The sequence below is a fragment of the Camelus bactrianus genome, chromosome 16, assembly GCF_048773025.1.
Source record: "Camelus bactrianus isolate YW-2024 breed Bactrian camel chromosome 16, ASM4877302v1, whole genome shotgun sequence".
Taxonomy (NCBI): domain Eukaryota; kingdom Metazoa; phylum Chordata; class Mammalia; order Artiodactyla; family Camelidae; genus Camelus; species Camelus bactrianus.
In genome coordinates, this window is record NC_133554.1 from 31,663,849 (window position 1) to 31,681,967 (window position 18,119).

General features: G+C 46.8%; 1 protein-coding gene across 2 annotated transcripts in view; it reads left to right on the plus strand.

Annotated features, from left to right (window-relative positions):
- The window catches only part of PLXDC1 (plexin domain containing 1), a 71,294-nt gene extending 53,697 nt beyond the window's left edge, over window positions 1–17,597 (plus strand). Inside the window, exons 13-14 of one of the 2 annotated variants that reach the window (XM_074342918.1) lie at window positions 1,298–1,458; window positions 17,245–17,597. In XM_074342918.1, coding sequence (XP_074199019.1) covers window positions 1,298–1,458; window positions 17,245–17,268 — 185 coding nt within the window. In that variant the 3' untranslated portion in view covers window positions 17,269–17,597. Of the gene's footprint in view, window positions 1–1,297; window positions 1,459–4,272; window positions 5,631–17,244 lie in introns of those variants that run through there. The other variant, XM_074342917.1, reaches the window with a different exon arrangement.
- Window positions 17,598–18,119: the final 522 nt, after the last annotated feature.

Here is an 18,119-nt window from a genome sequence, read left to right on the forward strand (position 1 = left end):
CACTGAAGGCTGTGAGCTGACTGCAGGTCAGGAGAGGCCAGCTTGGGGCATGTCATCTCAACTCTCCCAACTGTTGGCAGATAGAGGCACCAACCATGCCCAAGAGCGCCCCAGGATGGTTTCTCTCCTAGGCTTTTTCTGCTTGCAGAGGAAAGGAGATGGGGAACACAGTGATTTGGGAGGCATGCAACATCTTATTAAAAATCCCCACCCACGGTTGACTCCCATCCCACCCACCCGTGAAGTAAAAAGGATTCAGTATTTCTGTTACTTACACGCACATCTGTCTTCTCTACGGCAGTATCTCCACATCCTTTTAAAGTAGAGAGAAGAAGCAAATAGCCACCCCAGGCAATTCAAGGAACAAGGCTTCTTCGTGGCTGGCACTGACTGTGTCTTGGACAAATCACTTCTCTTCTCTGCATTTCCATTACTTCAGCCATACAAGGAAGGGATTGGACGGGATGAGCTTCCAGCTAGACAGTCTATGGAAAATACCCAGTCTTCTCCTTCAGATGTATTTCAAATGCTTGGGATGTTCTCAGAGCGTGTTTGCTGGTTTATTAGCCTTCAGAGGACCAAGTTCATTTGTTTAATTGAGTGCCTCTGATGGATCTGCCTTTTTTTCCTAAGAGTTGAGGACACAGAGATGAATAAGACGCTGTCCTGGCCCTCCAGAAGGTCACAATCTGGTAGTGGACAGTGACAGGTAAAAATGTGGTCATTTTGCTATCACAGTAGCTAACACTTACTGAAGTTGTCTGAGGTACCAGCCATGACCCTCAGAGGCTGACATGAATCATCTCATTTTAACCCTCAAAATAACCCTATTGTATATTAATAACAATGTTATTATTATCCTTGTTCTACAGAAATGATAACTGAGACACACAGGGGTTAAATAATTTGCCCAAGGTCACACAGCTAGTAAGTAACAGAGCCTGGATTTGAACCCAGGCAGCCAGACTTTAGATCCCAAACTTTTAACTATCACATGCCCTTTGTGAATTCCTTAAAATTCCTTAAAATTATTGGAGAGAAATTTTATGATCCTCATTAGACATTTGGGCAACTTTTAAGTGATTTTGGAAAACCATCTGACATGCGCTAAGAACAGTGTTACTGTCACACTCATAATGGTTCCACCCACTCCCACCCCACCTTTTCATGGATTTGATAAGTAGACCTGGTTGTTCTGTCGGCTTTCATCTCTGGGACTTTGTCAGACCCAGGACCCCATGGCCCCACCCTCCCTGCTCCCCTGCAGCTGCACCCTGACCTAATGGTCTCCCCACAGGCCTTCAGAACAACCTGTCCCCCAAGACAAAGGGCCCCCCCGTGCATCTGGGCACCATCGTGGGCATCGTGTTGGCCGTCTTCCTCGTGGCGGCCATCATCCTGGCGGGGATCTACATCAACGGCCACCCCACCTCCAACGCTGCGCTCTTCTTCCTCGAGGTCAGTGCACAACTGGGCTGCAGCTCCACCGTTTGCGTCTGTGTCAGCGTTTTTCCAGCCACTCAGTACCTGCCTCTCCCCATCTCATCCCTCACCTGCCACATGCCAGGCTCCTGTTTCCACCTGAGGGACTTCATCAACTCCATCCGGGCACATCTAGCACTGGTTGGTGCCCGTGGAGTCCCTAACCCCCAGGGCCTGGCACCTCAGAACTCCCCTGGCCTCTTGTCCTGCTGAACGGTCTCTACTCTTGATCCCCAATTTGTAAAATCAGAAGAGTCCCTAGAGGAAAGGAAGAAGGCCAGAAGTGTCACACATGCCCCTTTAGTGGCTGTGCAGCCATCTCCTGTGATTTATGGTCTCTCACACCCAATCCAGGCCTAGAGCCTGTTCAAACCCATAATGGAACTGAGGTCTCTGCTGTTTGTCTGCTGTGTGGGTTTTTAGATTAGAATTGACAAGCCATATGAATCGTAATTGTTGCTCTGTTGGGGAGCTTTCGCTGAGGATGCTGTCGGTTTTTTTTTTTTTTTTCAGTGGAGGTACTGGGGATTGAACCCAGGACCTCGTACATGCCAAGCATGTGTTCTACCACTGAGCTATACCCTCCCTTCTGAGGGTGCTACAGTTTTAAACATTTGAGAATTCAGAAGAGCCAGCCTGAGGTGCAGCATGGGAAGTTAGGCCCGGGCCCCTTCACTCGGGGCCACAGAGCTCAGTAGCCCCCGCCCCAGCCCCCAACTCTCGACATCTGACTGGCTCTCCACATTGCACAGTGTGGGGCCTCTGTGACCACAGTCCTCCACGAGCCCTCAACCTCATCACCCAGAGGCCTAGGTGGTTCCCTCCCCTCTGTTTAGATACCCTCTGTTTCTTGTGAGTTCTAACTAGTCATTCTTTTTTTTTTTTAATTTTACTGAGTTGTAGTCAGTTTACAATGTTGTGTCAATTTCCTGTGTAGAGCACAATTTTTCAGTCACACATGAACATACATATATTCATTGTCACATTCTTTTTCACCATGAGCTACCACAAGATCTTGTATATATTTCCCTGTGCTATACAGTATAATCTTGTTTATCTATTCTATATATACCTGTCAGTATCTACAAATTTCGAACTCCCAGTCTGTCCCTTCCCACCCCTCTACCCCCTGGCAACCACAAGTTTGTATTCTATGTCTGAGTCTGTTTCTGTTTTATATTTATGTTCATTTGTCTTTTTCTTTTCTTCTTCTTCTTTTTTTTTTAAGATTCCACATATGAGTGATCTCATATGATATTTTTCTTTCTCTTTCTGGCTTACTTCACTTAGAATGACATTGTCCAGGGACATCCATGTTGCTGCAAATGGCATTATGTTGTCATTTTTTATTGCTGAATAGTATACCATTGTATAAATAATACCACATCTTCTTTATCCAGTCATCTGTCGATGAACATTGAGGCTGTCTCCATGTCTTGGCTATTGTAAATAGTGCTGCTATAAACACTGGGGTGCAGGTGTCTTTTTGAAGTAGGATTCCTTCTGGATATATGCCCAGGAGTGGGATTACTGGGTCCTGTGGTAAGTCTATTCCTAGTCTTCTGAGGAATCTCCATACTGTTTTCCACAGTGGCTGCACCAAACTGCATTCCCACCAGCAGTGTAGAAGGGTTCCCTTTTCTCTACAGCATCTCCAACATTTATCACTTGTGGACTTTTGAATGATGGCCATTCTGACTGGTGTGAGGTGATACCTCCTTGTAGTTTTGATTTGCATTTCTCTGATAATTAGTGATATTGAGCATTTTTTCATGTGTCTATTGATCATTCGTATGTCTTCTTTGGAGAGTTGCTTGTTTAGGTCTCCTGCCCATTTTTGGGTTGGGTTGTTTGTTTTTTCCTTATTAAGTCATGTGAGCAGCTTATATATTCTGGAGATCAAGCCTTTGTCAATTTCACCTTTTGCAAAATTTTCTCCCATTCGATAGGTTGTAATTTTGTTTTGCTTACGGTTTACTTTGCTGTGCAAAAGCTTGTAAGTTTAATTAGGTCCCATTTGCTTATTTTTGCCTTTATTTCTATTGTTTGGGTAGACTGCCCTAGGAGAACACTGCTGAGATGTATGTGAGATAATGTTTTGCCTATGTTTTCTTCTAGGAGGTTTATTGTATCTTGTCTTATGTTTAACTCTTTGATCCATTTAGAGTTTATTTTTGTGTATGGTGTAAGGGAGTGTTCTAGCTTCATTGATTTACATGCTGCTGTCCAGTTTTCCCAACACCATTTGCTGAAGAGACTAACCAGTCATTCTAAAGACTGAGACTTACTAAGGCAAAGGCCTACCTGGTTTCACCCAGGGAACCTGCAGATCCCCGGTGACAAGGATGCTGACAGGGCAGTCTAAAGCGGGCCTGGGAATCTGCAGTTGCATCAGCTCCCCAGAGCTGATGCAGGAACTGTACTGTCTGGAGAGTTATCTTGGCATTTCCAGAGCCTCCCAGATCATTCCATGTCTTACCCACATCCTCGCTCTCCACAGTCTCAGGGCTCCACTAAGTGTGTGAGCTTTTCACCTTGTGTTGTGCGGTCCACATGACACGGGATAAAGTGGCCTCCTTCCTGACTCCTGGGCTCTCAGCAGGTCTCCCAGTGGGCGAGGGATCACAGTGGGGAACCTTGGGGGTAGAGGGCCCTAAACGTCACCTGACACGCAGTAGGCACCCAGAGCCCTTGAAAAGAGAGTCTCAGAGCTACCCCCCTGGGGAGGGGGCAGGAGGGTCCCCAGCGGGTGGACTGGTGCCCGCTGACTCTGCATCTGTGCCCCCACAGCGGAGACCTCACCACTGGCCGGCCATGAAGTTCCGCAACCACCCCAACCACTCCACCTACACAGAAGTCGAGCCCTCGGGCCATGAGAAGGAGGGCTTTGTGGAGGCCGAACAGTGCTGAGAGCGCCAGGTCTCCCTTGAAAGGGTAGGAAGGAAGACCGGGGGGCCTCAAAGAACACGGATGGGTCAAAGCAAAGCAGAGAAGTGACTTTCCTTGGCCTTCTCCAAACTACCCTGGCTGGGAAGATGAGACTGTGGTCTGTGGTGCCAGAGCTACGGTTTGGCCATCACACCCCAGATATTGAAGTAGGGGACAGAAAAGCAACTACACAGAGTTTTGAAGAACAGTAACCTAACTTCCTCCTGTGCTGTTGCAAGGGGTCTCCCCTTCTGAGTCTCTCAATGGTCTACTCTGGAGCTGCCCCAGAGGTCCTCTCCCACCTGGAGACGGCCAGATGCCCTGCTCCCATCACCTAAAGCCCAGGCATACTACACAAGAGGGGCATACTACCTCTCTGGATGGGGGCCGTCGCATTCCAGGGTCCGTAGACTCAAGAGCTGGTCCTCATGGCTATGGATTTGGCGTATTTTGCCCCAGCTTCTGTGCTCTGGAAGTCTGAAGAAGGTGTTCTCTCATCTGTTAAACATAGGGACCACGCTCCCAGCCCTTTCGGCCAGCCACAGCTTGGCATCCTAGCATCAGAAGAAAAGCCAAATGGGAGGAGAAGAAAGAACTTGTGGGGAAATTGCATTCTTAGGCTTTGCTCCCTCAACTTGCCCTTTCTGCTGAGAACCAGTACTTATGCGTTAAACACGTGTGCGCCCACGTCATGGGCTTTATCCGACTGCAGCCCAGCCTGGGCCCAGCGAGCCGTGCTGTGCGCAGCCACGTCTGCCATGCGGGCTCTTCCATCCAGTGGCACATTTGGTGTCCACTGTATTCGCTGGCCTGGTCTATCAGTGCCAGTCAGTACCTCCAAGGCGGGGCCTGCCTGATTAATATTTTTCCTCCCCTGAGCTGGATTTTTATATCCGTTAAAGAGAAACAAGATGGAGAGAGGGCTTCTTGAAACATACCCAGCAGGGAACTTCAGTTGGATTTTGTCAAAAAGAAAGTGGTGCGGGAAGGACAGACTTTATATGGAAGGCCTTGACCTGGAAAGTTGCTTCCATCTCCCTAGCTCTGCCAGAAGTTCTTGGGGCCAAGAGTGTAGGCTCCCAAACTTAATCTGATTTTAAGGGAGTTCTGTCCCACGGATGAGCTGGGGTTGTTTCTGAAGAGAATGTCAAATGAAAACCTATAGTTCACCCTCATTCAAAGTTAAAAAATCAGCAGCAAATAAATATTAAATCACAGCCTCCACTGAGTCATGTCCTTTCATGCATGTCACCAGGACTGAGGTGGGGGTAGGGAGTCTGCAAATAACCAGTTACATCCAAACGCTTGAATGAGGGTTCCCCAAGTACTCCATGGTTTATCCTTGGTGAGGATGCTAATAACAATCAGAGCAGGAAGCATATGTTCACTTCATAATCCAGACAAGGAAGAGCGAAGATTTTGAGAAATCATATCAGAATTTGAGAAAGAAAAAAAGATAATGCAGCAGAGAGAATAGATTTCTTTGCAAGCTTCTGAAGGACAGAGAGGTCTGAAACAGAGCTCTCATAATGAGGAAATTGCAGCCAGCCACTGCAATACCCTGGGCTCCCAGCACTGCTGGCTGGCAGGAGGGTGATTTTTGCATTTGCCCTACCAGCAAAGCATCCCTGACCTTTGTGTGTCTAAAGTGGCCAGTGGGGCGGTTCTCAGTGTGGCCAAATACAGTCCACAGCACCACATGTCCCACTCCCCAACTCCAGCATGCTTCTTCTCAGTGGGAGCTCTTCCAACTCTTCTGATCCCCGGAGGGAAAGAAGACTGAAATTGAAGGAATGGGTGGTGACGCACTGAGGCCTCTGCCGGTAACACTGCAAGTGGAGGAAGAAAGCACAGAATACTTGCTGATCAGAGCAAGCCTGGCTGGCCCCTGGGATGACATGGGTGAAGGCAGTGGAGCTACATGGTAGCAGGTAGCCTGGTTTGTTAACAGCAAAAAAAGATGTGTCACTAAGAGAGGCCCCTGGACATTAAGAGCCCCTCAAGGGGGAGGGTATAGCTCAAGTGGTAGAGTGCATGGTTAGTATACACAAGATCCTGAGTTCAATCCCCAGTACATCCTCCAAAAATAAACAAATAAGTAAACCTAATTACCTCCCCCCACCAAAAAAAAAAAAGTTAAAAGCCCCTCAGGCCCCAAACAGGTAGCCTAGTGCTCCCAAGAAACAACGCCAGCATCTCCCAAAGGCAATGCTGATTCCCAGCTAGCCTTGGGGTCTCTCTTAGACCCAGGAGTTTTACTTCAAGATTCAGAGAAGGTTTACTGTCTAACTGGAGAGAATGACTCACTTGTATGTGGAGTGAGTGACCAGGAGATATAGGAGTTTTCAGCCGGCAAGGTAGCACTTGCCACGCTGTGTCCGATCAACCACAGAAAGCTCGCAGACTTCCTGGTCCCTCTGCCCCACGGGCAGCTACAACCTCTGAGGAGACTGTTGCTGAATCTCTAAGGTTCTTGGTCTCCTTAATCAAAAGAAATTGATGAGGCCAGATGAGAAATTCAGGCAAGACTTTAAGCAAAAACAAGTAACAAGTTCCCTTGCTCACTTCCTGAGGAGGGTCAAGCTGGTCCCTTAAGTGGGGTGAAGGTAAGGGCGGGTCCAGGAGTTGGGCTGGAGCGGGTGGCTTAGGTGGCCTGCCCGCCACCTTGGTGATGCCGTGTGTGGGGAGGGATCATGGGCGGTACCCTGCTTTTGCTCCTGACACCTCGGTAGTTGGGTTTTTGGTCTTTTTACATCTTGTTGTTCATAACTCACCCCAATTGTACATGCACACAGTTATTTTTAGTCCCTTATAGTTTCTTTGAATTCTGTTGTTCTGTCTGGTGCAAGCACTGCAGCCCAGGGTCCCAGGTCCCAGGTCCTAGGTCCCAGCCTGTCTCAAGAGCAGGTGGTCAGCAGGTCCTTCTTTCCCCATGTTGTGTCTTTGGGCATCCTCACGGTGATCTCACCATGAAAACTCATCACTGTGACAGGAAGCTTCAACCCTGGAAAACAGGGCCCTGGGAGCTGTTTGTGTTGTACCCAGAAGTCAGAAGCTCTCAGGGAGGCCCTGTTTTACACCAGAACTCTTAGAGAGCCAACAAGAAAATGAGAAGAAGAGCACGGAGGCCAAATGTGAGAGGGGACCCCTGGATCAGGCTGTGAGCACAACTTTGTTCCCCTTTAATGAGCCGCCCATGTCCAGTAAGGTCCCTGGGGTTTCTGATTCTAGAACATGAGCGCATATAACGTGGCCACCAACCCCAGCACTTATGAATGCCCCACATAGAGCAGATGGGGTTTCCAAGCTTGGCTGAGCAGCCATCTCCCTCCTGCCATAGTCAGGTATCACTGCCCACTCACCCCAGCTGGGGGCCGCTCCTTCAGGTCTCAGCCTGGAGCCTGAGGTTGAAAATCTCCTGTGTCACTATGAGAGGTTCTCCATGGGCCTATGGAAACAATTTTTAAAATTTTTATGTTTTGCCAGGGTTCCCCTGTGTAATGTATCCCTGTATGTATATATATTTAGGCACACACACACAGGCACACTCACACACACATACATATATATATCTACAGAAATTTTGTTGCAAAAAATATTGACGTTTTAGCTGTGCTCAGCCTGTAGCTTGGTTTGTTGTATTAAGACAGTGGCAAAAGCTGCCAGCTGACCACACTATGTGAAAAACAGAGTGTTCACCACTTGGGCTGATCACTCATCTCTTTGTGGGCAGAGCTAAGACTCTGTTCTCTGGGTACTGGAACAGATCACGGATTTGCACGGAGCACTGATCAGGGGCTGCACCCAGACTCCCTACACCAGGTAGAGTCACAGATAAAATGAAGCCCCTTTCTTCCTCCCTCCCTCTCTCCTCTCCGTCTCTCTTTCTCACCATCTCCCATTCTTCCTCCACCCCCCAAACAAAAAGCCACCCGAACTTACTGCACAACTAGAAGGATCTGGGGTCTGAGAGCAGCCTAGCTGTCCTAAATGCAATGTATTCACGTAGTGAGTGTGAGAATTCTCTGCATGGATTCTCAGTGTTCACAATAAAAGGCACACATTCTTTTACGGCTTCTGCTGTGTGCAAAATAAAGTGCAAAGGATTCTGAGCTACGTTCTGCAACTCATCACACAGACCTTAGCCCTGATGACGGCCACCTTCTCTAAGGACTCGTGCTAAGGAGCAGAGGAACAGCCTCCAGCGATCTGCCCATCAGGGGTACTCGTCCCAAACTCCTGTCTCCACCTCTAAGAGAAGCAGCCTCTAGGCTATTTCAGAGACTCGGCTATTTATTTATTCTGAGTTTGTAAGTCCCTGGAAGGAAACCTCATAGGAGTCTAATCTACTATCTAGAGATAGGAAATAAATCTGCCAAGTCCATGCTGCCACATTTCTGGAGGCTTTGCATTCGAACCACTTTAGCAGCCTCGTCGTGTTTTTATTACTTGGGGTTTTTTGCTCACAACACATGGTTAAGCAAATCAAAACAGAGGAAAAATCTGAGCTCCTCACAGCCAAAATCAGCCATGCCAAATTTCAGGCTCCAAACAAGCCAACTTATAAATAAACATGCTGTGTTTGCCAAATCAAGAGGAATATGTTGGAGAGGGCCACGTGGACTGGTGAGGAAGGCCGGCCTGCCCGCAGTGCGTCAGAAGGCAGGAGCTGCAGCCCCAGCCCCGTTCCTGAGCAGCTGTGTGATGTAGGCTAAGTCACCTAACTTCTCTGGGCCTCTGTGAAATAAAGGAATGGGAGGACTAATTGATCTAAGGTGAGGATGTTCTCCTCTCCTTAGCAGATATGCTCATCTGTTTTTGTTTTGTTTTGTTTTTTTCCAGTTCACAAGCAGCTCAGACCAAAGCGCCCCTTTCTCTGCCATTATCCTGAGGGACTAACTTGTTCTAGTTTGCTTGGGACTTCCCGGGTTCTAACTCTCAGGTCCTGTGTCCCAGGAACCTCTCACCCCTCTACCAATTGAGGGGCCACCGGGTCAACTGGTTAGTCTATCCTTGGAATCTATCCTGACCCCATTGGCTGAAGAGATCACGTTAATAATCTCAAGAACTTGTAGAGCATTTCAGAGTGTTGGACCTACCTATTCAAAATGTGGTCCATACCGGCATCCCCTGGCGGTTAGCCAGAGATGCAGAACTCAGGCCCACCCACCCCAGACCTACTGAGTCAGAATCTGCATTTGAGCAGATGACCAGGTGACTCAGGGGAAATGCATGAACGTTTGAGAAGCATTTCTAGGAAGCAGTTTTACCGACATGATCACAGCCTGTTGGGGCGGTATCACTCCCCCATTTCCCAGATGAAGAAACTGAGGTTTCCTTCTTTATTGATTCATTTGATCCATACTCATGAAGCACCTACTGTGTACCAGACATCATTAAGTGACTTGCCCAAGGTCACACAGCTAGTGTGTAGCTGAGACCATCCCCAAACCCAGGACTCTGGATTCCCATCTGAGGTGTTCCCTGTGTACCGCGGGGCGGCGTCAGACCTTGTGGCCACAGTTTCAATAGAAAAGCTGATTGTAGATTAAACAGAGACCTCAGAGCCCTCCCAGACTTGTAGAGAGCCTGAAAAAAGATGCGTAACAAAGACTTCAGATACACACTCTTGGCTCCTGAAACTGTGAGCTTATCAGCTGTTTATTTAAACGGCCCCAAGAGCTTAAAAATGTCCTCTTTGTCACTGCCTCCTTCTCCAGAACCCCCACTCCACTGACCCTCCTACGTGAAATTTGGAAACACTCTCCTAGGGCTTTACAGAACACCAAGGCCATGCCTCTGCGCTATTTATTTTCTTGAATGGAGGACAACTGATTACTTCATTTGCCATGATGGGGCTGGAGAGCAGGCGGATGGGGAGGGGAGGGAGAATCCTTACTTGAACTACTGATACCAAAGAGAAATTCTTTGGGGGACGATTTTTCTGACGTTCATAAAACATTTTTACATTTGGTCCCGAGAGATAGCTAAATCATACCCACAGTTTTCCACAAAGCTAAAAGCATGGAAAAAGAAACATCTGAATATAGGCCAATAAAATCTCATCATACTTTCCCAGTCTTGGGTGAGAAGCTTCCCTTCCAGCCTTAGTCTTTCCTCTTCAGATTTTTTTTTGAAAAAAAAAAGATTGTCACCACCACGGGATCAGATGCAGTAGCCAACATGTATAATGTAAGACTCACCGTGTCCAGCTGAGAAAAGTGAAAAGCCTCAAAAAATAAGAGATCCCATCTGTCCTCCATTGATCTGCAATACAGTCCCCTCAGTTTAGACCCCATTTTGAATTCATAGTTTTGCTGCTGTCAATAAACTCAGATAAGGTGGGTTAAGTGCCTAATGGTGATCCTTTGGCTTTTACTCCCCTCTTCCAAGGAACAGTAAGTCATTCCAAGAGCCCCCCTCAAGGTCAAAGGGCAGCCTGCCCCAGGGCCCGCCTGCTCCCCTCTCCAGACCTGTGACAACCCTCTCTGGTCCTTAGGGCTCTTCTCCCCCAAGCCTCTGGGCTTGCTCTCCCTTCTGCCCCAAGAGACAAGCACTCAGCCTGAGACAGGGGGAAGGGGGCAGGGCATAGCCATTCAAGGAATGACACAGCAGTTAACACCAAAATGGCGGAAGATTCGACTCCCAGTAGGCCTTGAAGCTCAAGATAGCGGGAGATTTGACTTCTAGTAGACCTTGAGCTTCATTGTACGCTCATTGTAGTATTAACATGGTAAATGACACTCCCACAGGCGCCATGACAGCTTCGAGGCTGACCATAAAAGGTCAAAGAAGGGGTGGTGGTCCAATTCCGGGGAATCCCAGCCCCTTCCCCAGGGTAGTTGGAATGGTCCTCTCACTTGTCGGCATGTGAGCTACCCAGGCATAAAAACTAGCAACACTGCACTGCAAGGCCTCTCTCACGCCCTTGTCTTTGGAGACAAGGGAGCCTGTGCTCTGTCTATGGAGCATGTATCTACTTTTACTTTAACCTGAGCACCCAACCCCCACACCTGGTGGCCTTTCTTTCACCTTCTGAAACAGCCTACACTCTATGTAGTATGTATCTCTCTAAATAAATCTATCTTTTGTCAACTGTGGCTCACTCTTAAATTCTTTCCTGCGCAAAACCAAGGACTTGGTAAGGTAAGTCCCAGGGACTCAACCAAGACCTGGGACACGGCCCTCCTCTCGCCCCACATTTGTTTTTCCTGTATCAAGCCCTCTCTCATTGTGAAAGAAGGACCAAAACTAACAAAACTGGGCCTTAGCCAATCTTCCTTACAAAGTCCCTGATCTATTTACTTTTGTCCTCTGAGATGATGATGGTGGTGGTGGTGGCTCATTTTACTAAGTGCTGGCTATGTTCCAGGTACTGTTTTATGAGAGTTACCATCACCTGTGGGGCAGGCACTCTTGTTATCTCTACCTTAAGAAAGAGGCCACTGAGGTCCAGAGTGCAAGAATTTGTTTAAGGTCACCAGCTATGTCACCCTGGCAAGATAGCTAGAACTGGAAAAAGGCAATTAGAAGTCAGTTGGCCTTTGGCCCTCAGCTTTGGTTCCTAAGGCCAAGGTGTGCCCACTCTCCCACCCTCAACACCTTGACCAGCCGTCTGTCAAAAACCCTGTGAACCCTCCATGGAAGACTCACTTCCCAGCCAGGAAGTGAAATTGGGTGGGAAGAGGCACCACTGTCTTAGTTTCAAGTGGAAGTTTTAAATCTCTGAGGCCCCACATGTTGCAGGAAAATGGGATGCCAGAGGATAGTCATGTCCCAGGTCTCGAGTGAGTCCCTGGGACATGCCCTGTCATGTGAGGGTCCTTGGCTTCGCGCAGGGAAGAATTCAAGAGTGAGCTATAGTAAAGTGAAAGCAAGTCTATTCAGGGAGATACACACTCCATAGACAGATTGTGGGCCATCTCAGAAGGCAAGAGAGGCAGCTCTAGGGTGCACTTAACCCACTGCATCTGAGTTTATTGAGAGCAGTTTCATTTTTATAGGCTCAGTAATTTCACGTGCTAACAAGTGGGAGGATTATTCCAACTACTTTGGGGAAGAGGCAGGGATTTCTAGGAATTGGGCCACAGCCCACTTTCTGGCCTTTTATGGCCATCCTCAGAACTGTCATGGTGCCTATGGGTGTGCATTTAGCATGTTAATGCATTACAGTGAGAGAATAATGAAGCTCAACGTCCACTGGAAGGCATATCCTCCACCATCTTGGGCCTGGTTGGTTCTAACCAGTTTATGTCCTATCCTCAATTGCTGTGTCATTCTTTTAATGGTTATTTCCTGCCTCCCTCCCTCCTGTCTCACACAGATGGGGTGACCTTCAGTTCAGCAGGCCTTAGCCTTGTAGAAATAAACTCTCTTAGGGTGCTCCTCCCATCCTTTGGGCCACATATCTTAGAGACTCTTACCTGATGTTTTCTGATCTGTAAGAACCCAGTTTATAAGAATGGCTTTCTTGTCCAGTCCTGCAATCCCTTACTTTTACAGATGGAAAACAAAGCCCCATGAAAGCCAAGAACCTTGCCCAAGACCACACAGGAAGTGAAAGAGCCAAGGCTGCTGGTTCTGCAGCACATATGGTGGGTAGTGCGTGGGCTCTGATGCCACCAGGCGTGAGTTGAATCCTGGTGATGCCACCTACACACTCTGTGACCTTACAAAGTTACTCAATGTCCCTGCTCACTTCCTGGCTTAGTTAAGTGGAAGGGATAAGAAGAATAGCACCTGCCTCATCAGGCTTTGTGAGGATTAAACAGTCCAGGGTTTGGAGCCAAGCACAGCACTCAGTAAGTGCTCCAAAAGTCTTGGCTCCTTTTTCACTTGTTAGTAACTGAATGCAACATGACCTATTACCCAGTGAATGGATTTTTACGGTGCTTCCTGCTGTCTTTAGGGCTGGACACCACTTCTACCAGAAGGAGGCACTCTGCTGGGTGACCTGCTCAGAAAGCATTCTTCTCGGAATGCTTCCCACTGTTCCCAGGATGGGGACTGAAACGGATCAACAGACATCCCTCCAATGGGGCGGCTCTCATTACTCTGAAGGAAACAGGCTCTGAAACACTTCATTCTTAGCTTTCCATATTTATCTTCAAAACACTGTCTCTTTTTCCTGTCCTTCAAGGAAAAAAGGATTATGAGAAAGGGATGTTGCAGAAATCAAACCCTGGAAACTTCCTTTAGTGATTAATTTTGAAGGAAGGTCTCAGAACCCAAGACTGACTGTTTTATAGGTAGACCAGATGAGGCACTGGATTTACTTTCCTATTTCCTTTTAAACTTATATTAGATTAATTGTTGCAATTCCTCTTTAAAAATAGATTAAACTAATAAATCACTTACAATGAGGCCTGGCACAGAACAGGTACTTGGCACCTTTGTAGAAAAGACGAAGTAGAATAAGAGACGTGCCTCTTAACCCAACCAGAAGCTCTTCTGTTCCTCACCTGAGAAAGCCCTCTCAGTTTGATGGAAAACTCTTATATTTTGAAGGAAAGGGAAAAGGTGAAAAGCCTTTAATATTCTTTCAAAGTCCCGTGAGGCCCAGATGGTCAAAGTCCCGGCAGCGAGACCATGAGTCATTGGACCCGGAAGTATTTCCCACTCACACAGGCCCCAGGGCGGGGCCTGCCAGTTTCTGGTTATTTGGAGGAGGGAAAAAAAAGCACAAATTAATTCTCAGTTTTCAGCACCCAAATATATGACTCATAGGCAGCCTGCTGCAGAAAGAAAGGACACAAAATGAGGAAATACAGAACCAAGTGCCGGAGGCGTTTCTGGAACAGACTCCTTCCTGGCTGGGTCTTCACAATGGAGATTCTCTGGGGAAAATCGGTTTCTACAATAGAAACACCCTAGTAGAGTGGGATGGCTTCCATGGCCTCGGGCGGATTAGAGTCAAGCACCAAAGGGCTACAAAGGAATCTCTTTGTTTATGAAGATTTACCAAAGTGTCAGCGTCCCTCTGCAGAAGTCACTCTGACTCAGAGGCCCTAGAGAAGCAGAAAAGCTCCCACGGGCCTTTTCTAAGGTTTCTCCTTTTTTTCCCCCCTGGGGGACTAGGGGTGGAGATAATTACGTTTATCTAGTTATCTTTTTTTTTTGAGGGGGAGGTAATTAGACTTATTTATTTTAGTGGAGGTCCTGGGTTCAATCCCCAGGACCTCCTGCATGCTAAGCAGGCGCTCTACCACTGAGCTATAGCCTCTCCCATATTCTACTTCTTCACTTGGAACTTATGGTTAAAGAAATATCCACCATGGTGATTTCTGTTATTTCCATCTGAGTTCCTTCTTTTCAAGCAACTATGTATATTTGACAACTGGCAATTACGAGAACCTGAATGAGTACAGCTCTCACACAGCACTTGTATTTCCCTTCGCTCCAGTAAAGCAAAGCTCCTCACCAGTTTGGCATCAACGGGGCCCCCTCTTCTGCCTCCGCTCTCATTCATAATCAAAGGATCCCTCCTTTAGGGCTTTACCGCTTTCAAAACACTTCTTCAGGTCTCTTGCCTTTGGGGCCATCAGGACCCCCTACACAGCCCAAGGCCAAGTATGATACTGAGTTCAGTATAAGTACAACTACACTTGATATCGATAAATCTTCTTAGTTTTCAAAACACTTTCTCTATATAGTATCTCATCTGATCATCGTAGTTCTTTGAGGTTGGCAGGGTGGAAACTTGCATCTCACACTGAGGATAAAAGAAGCTTAGAGCACTGAATGGCTTTCCCAGGCCCCACTGCCTCTGACCAGATGATCACATAAGATCTTCAACTCCACTCACCACCAATAATATACCAATGACAGCAACACTTCGGGAGCATCTTTCGTGGACCAGGAAGTACTAAGCCTCTCATAAACATTTCAATCAGAAGGTAGAAAGGAAGCCAATAACCTTGTTGGATTCCCAAGGACATCAATCAAAATGCACTATTGGGGGCAGCTATCCTGGGCCCAGGAAAGCAGGTGCTTTAGAAATACAGAAAATAGGAACTAGTTGCATTTATGGTATTTACGGTAGAGTCAGTGAGCCAGGATGGTATCCTTCAAGACAGAGAGCAATACAATCTAATCCATATTTATGGTAAGCAGACTAAACTCTCAGAGTTACGGTGGCTCAAGGAGAGCTAAGATGAAAGATTTAGAGCTGCACTCTTCAGTATGGTAGCCACTAGCTACATGTGACCTTCGAGCACTTAAAATGTAGCTGGTCCACATTGAGATGGGCTATAAATTCATCATATGCTCTGGATTTTAAAAACTTATTGGGGGTGGGGTTATATCTCAGTGGTAGATTGCATGCTTAGCATGCATAAGGTCCTGGGTTCAATCCCCAGTACCTCGACTTAGAAACCAAAAAATGATTGTAAACTTCTCTCATTAATAATTTTATATTGATTATATGTTAACATCATATTTTGTGTATGCTGGGTTAAATAAATTTTTTAAATTAATTTCACTTTTTTAATGTGCCTACTAAAAAAATTTGAATTACCTATGAGACTCACATTATCTTCTATTGGACAGTGCTGGTTTCAAATAATGATCTGTCATCAACATGTTTTAGATGACTAACTAAAAGCTAAGCACTTTCTATACCTTCCCTTGTTTAATCTCTACATCATCTCCCCAATTTCATTGTTACTCGGTTTTACAGATGAGGAAGCCATGGTTTAAAGGAGCTCAGGATGTAGCTATTAACAAGAATAAGCTAAAACTAAATGTATTGCAATGGAAAGTGTCCACAATAAATTGTTTTTTTAACAATGATCATCCATTACCAGAAAAATAAAATACGCCTCTATCATTTATTTTATTTTTGGTCTTTTTTGTGTGTGTTGGCAGGTGGGTAATTAGGTTTATTTATTAATGGAGGTACTGGGGATTAAACCCAGGACTTTGTGCATGTCAAGCAGGCCTCTACTACTGACCTATAATCTGCCCCCATCATTTATTTTAAATAAAAACATTAAGTGACTTGCCCATGGCCATCCAACTAACTGCAGGGCCAGGACTTGAACTATGGGCTTATGATGACTCCAAGTTCATGCTCTTAACCCCATGGGAACCCATAGAAGTAAAAAGGCTTTGGAGGGCATTGGAGCTAAACTCCCACCCATGACAGGTCTTCTCTCTGCAATATTCTTGAATACCAAAGTCATGGGGCGTTCATTACCTTCCTAGGCAGTGTGCCCCATTGTTGGCCACATGGTTATTAGGATTTTTCTCCATTAAATGAGAAGAAATCTGTTCATCCTAAATTCTGTCCTTGAGTTCGGGGTCCTCATGGAGGAGGTGGCCCCCATGAGCTAGGCTGAAAGGATGGGCTGGCTTGCATGGGTCTCTAAGAAGAGACCACAGGTACGGGTCCAGCAGGTTCCTCACTGCTTCATGGGGAAGGGAGCCCTAATCTACCTACACCCCTCCTCCCACCTCCACGGCCTAGCACTTCCTGCAGTCTGACCCAGGTAAAACTTGCCTGCTTGGTGTGCACTGCCTCGCTGATGTGGCTGCAGGGCCTCGGCTGCAGCAAACGCCTGCATTTCCATTCACCATGAAGCCTCCCTCGGCTGAAAGGCTAATCATCTGCCTGCTGCGCTGACAGGTTCTCATCCAAGGAGGGCTGAACGCTAGGTCTTTAGAAAAGACACCAGAAAAAGCACACTTCTGGCCTGGCTTTGACAGCCACTCTAAAGGGAAAAAAGAAATTGCTGGGGTAGGGGTGAGAGTGGTGGGGGGAGGCAAAGAGAGGAAAGAAGAAGAAGAATCTGGGATGCTAATGAATTCCTTGTGATCTCACTCTCCTTCCTCCAGCACAGGATCCTCTGCAAAAATTGACGGGGCTGCCTTGCCAGCCAGAGCCTGAAAATGTGCCCAGGTAGACAGAACTCCGAGTCCCAGGATAGCCTGTGAAATGCTGGCTGCCTGCTAACAGATGGAAGGGCAGGACAGAAAACAAGAAGAGGGATCTGCAGATGGGACCCCCCCACCTACCACCACCCTGACATTGGACTTTAGGGGTCTGCTTTCCTGGTCTGACCCCTCACACTGACAACAGAGCTGTGAACCTAGAAACAGTGACAACCAAAAGAAGTAGCATGAGCAAAACCTACCACTGCCTCTTCCCTCCTCTCACTGCCATTTTCAACATCAAAAAATAATAAAATACTATGTTGTACACCTGAAACTAATATAACATTGTAAGTCAACTATGCTTCAACAACACACACACACAAAAACAGTATAAAAAGTAGTAACAGAAGAAATGCACTCCAGGAGTTTTAGTAAAGGATTTGAAGCCTATAATTTGATCCCCAGTTCCATTTCATCTGCTGAAGCTGTGTCAAGCCCCGCAGTCAAGACGGCACGCCAGCCCTCTGCTAGCAATCATGCACAAGTTGTTCCTAAGAGTTGGAATAATTACCACAGTTAGGCTCAAGTAAACTCATAGTAGCATTATTGATTTCCAACCATCTCCAGGCTTTGCCCCCAGTGCTTTGTATACTTGCAACCATTTTTCAAGCCAGGAGTTATTCTAACATTTTAAGAGTGAGGAAATGGAGCTCAGAAGAAATAGATGAAAAGATCACCCAGCCAAAAAAATAGCAGGAAGGGATTTGAACCTAGATCTGTCCTGCTCTAAAATCAGTGCTTTAAAAAAACAAAATGAAATGTTTATTACGGAAAAT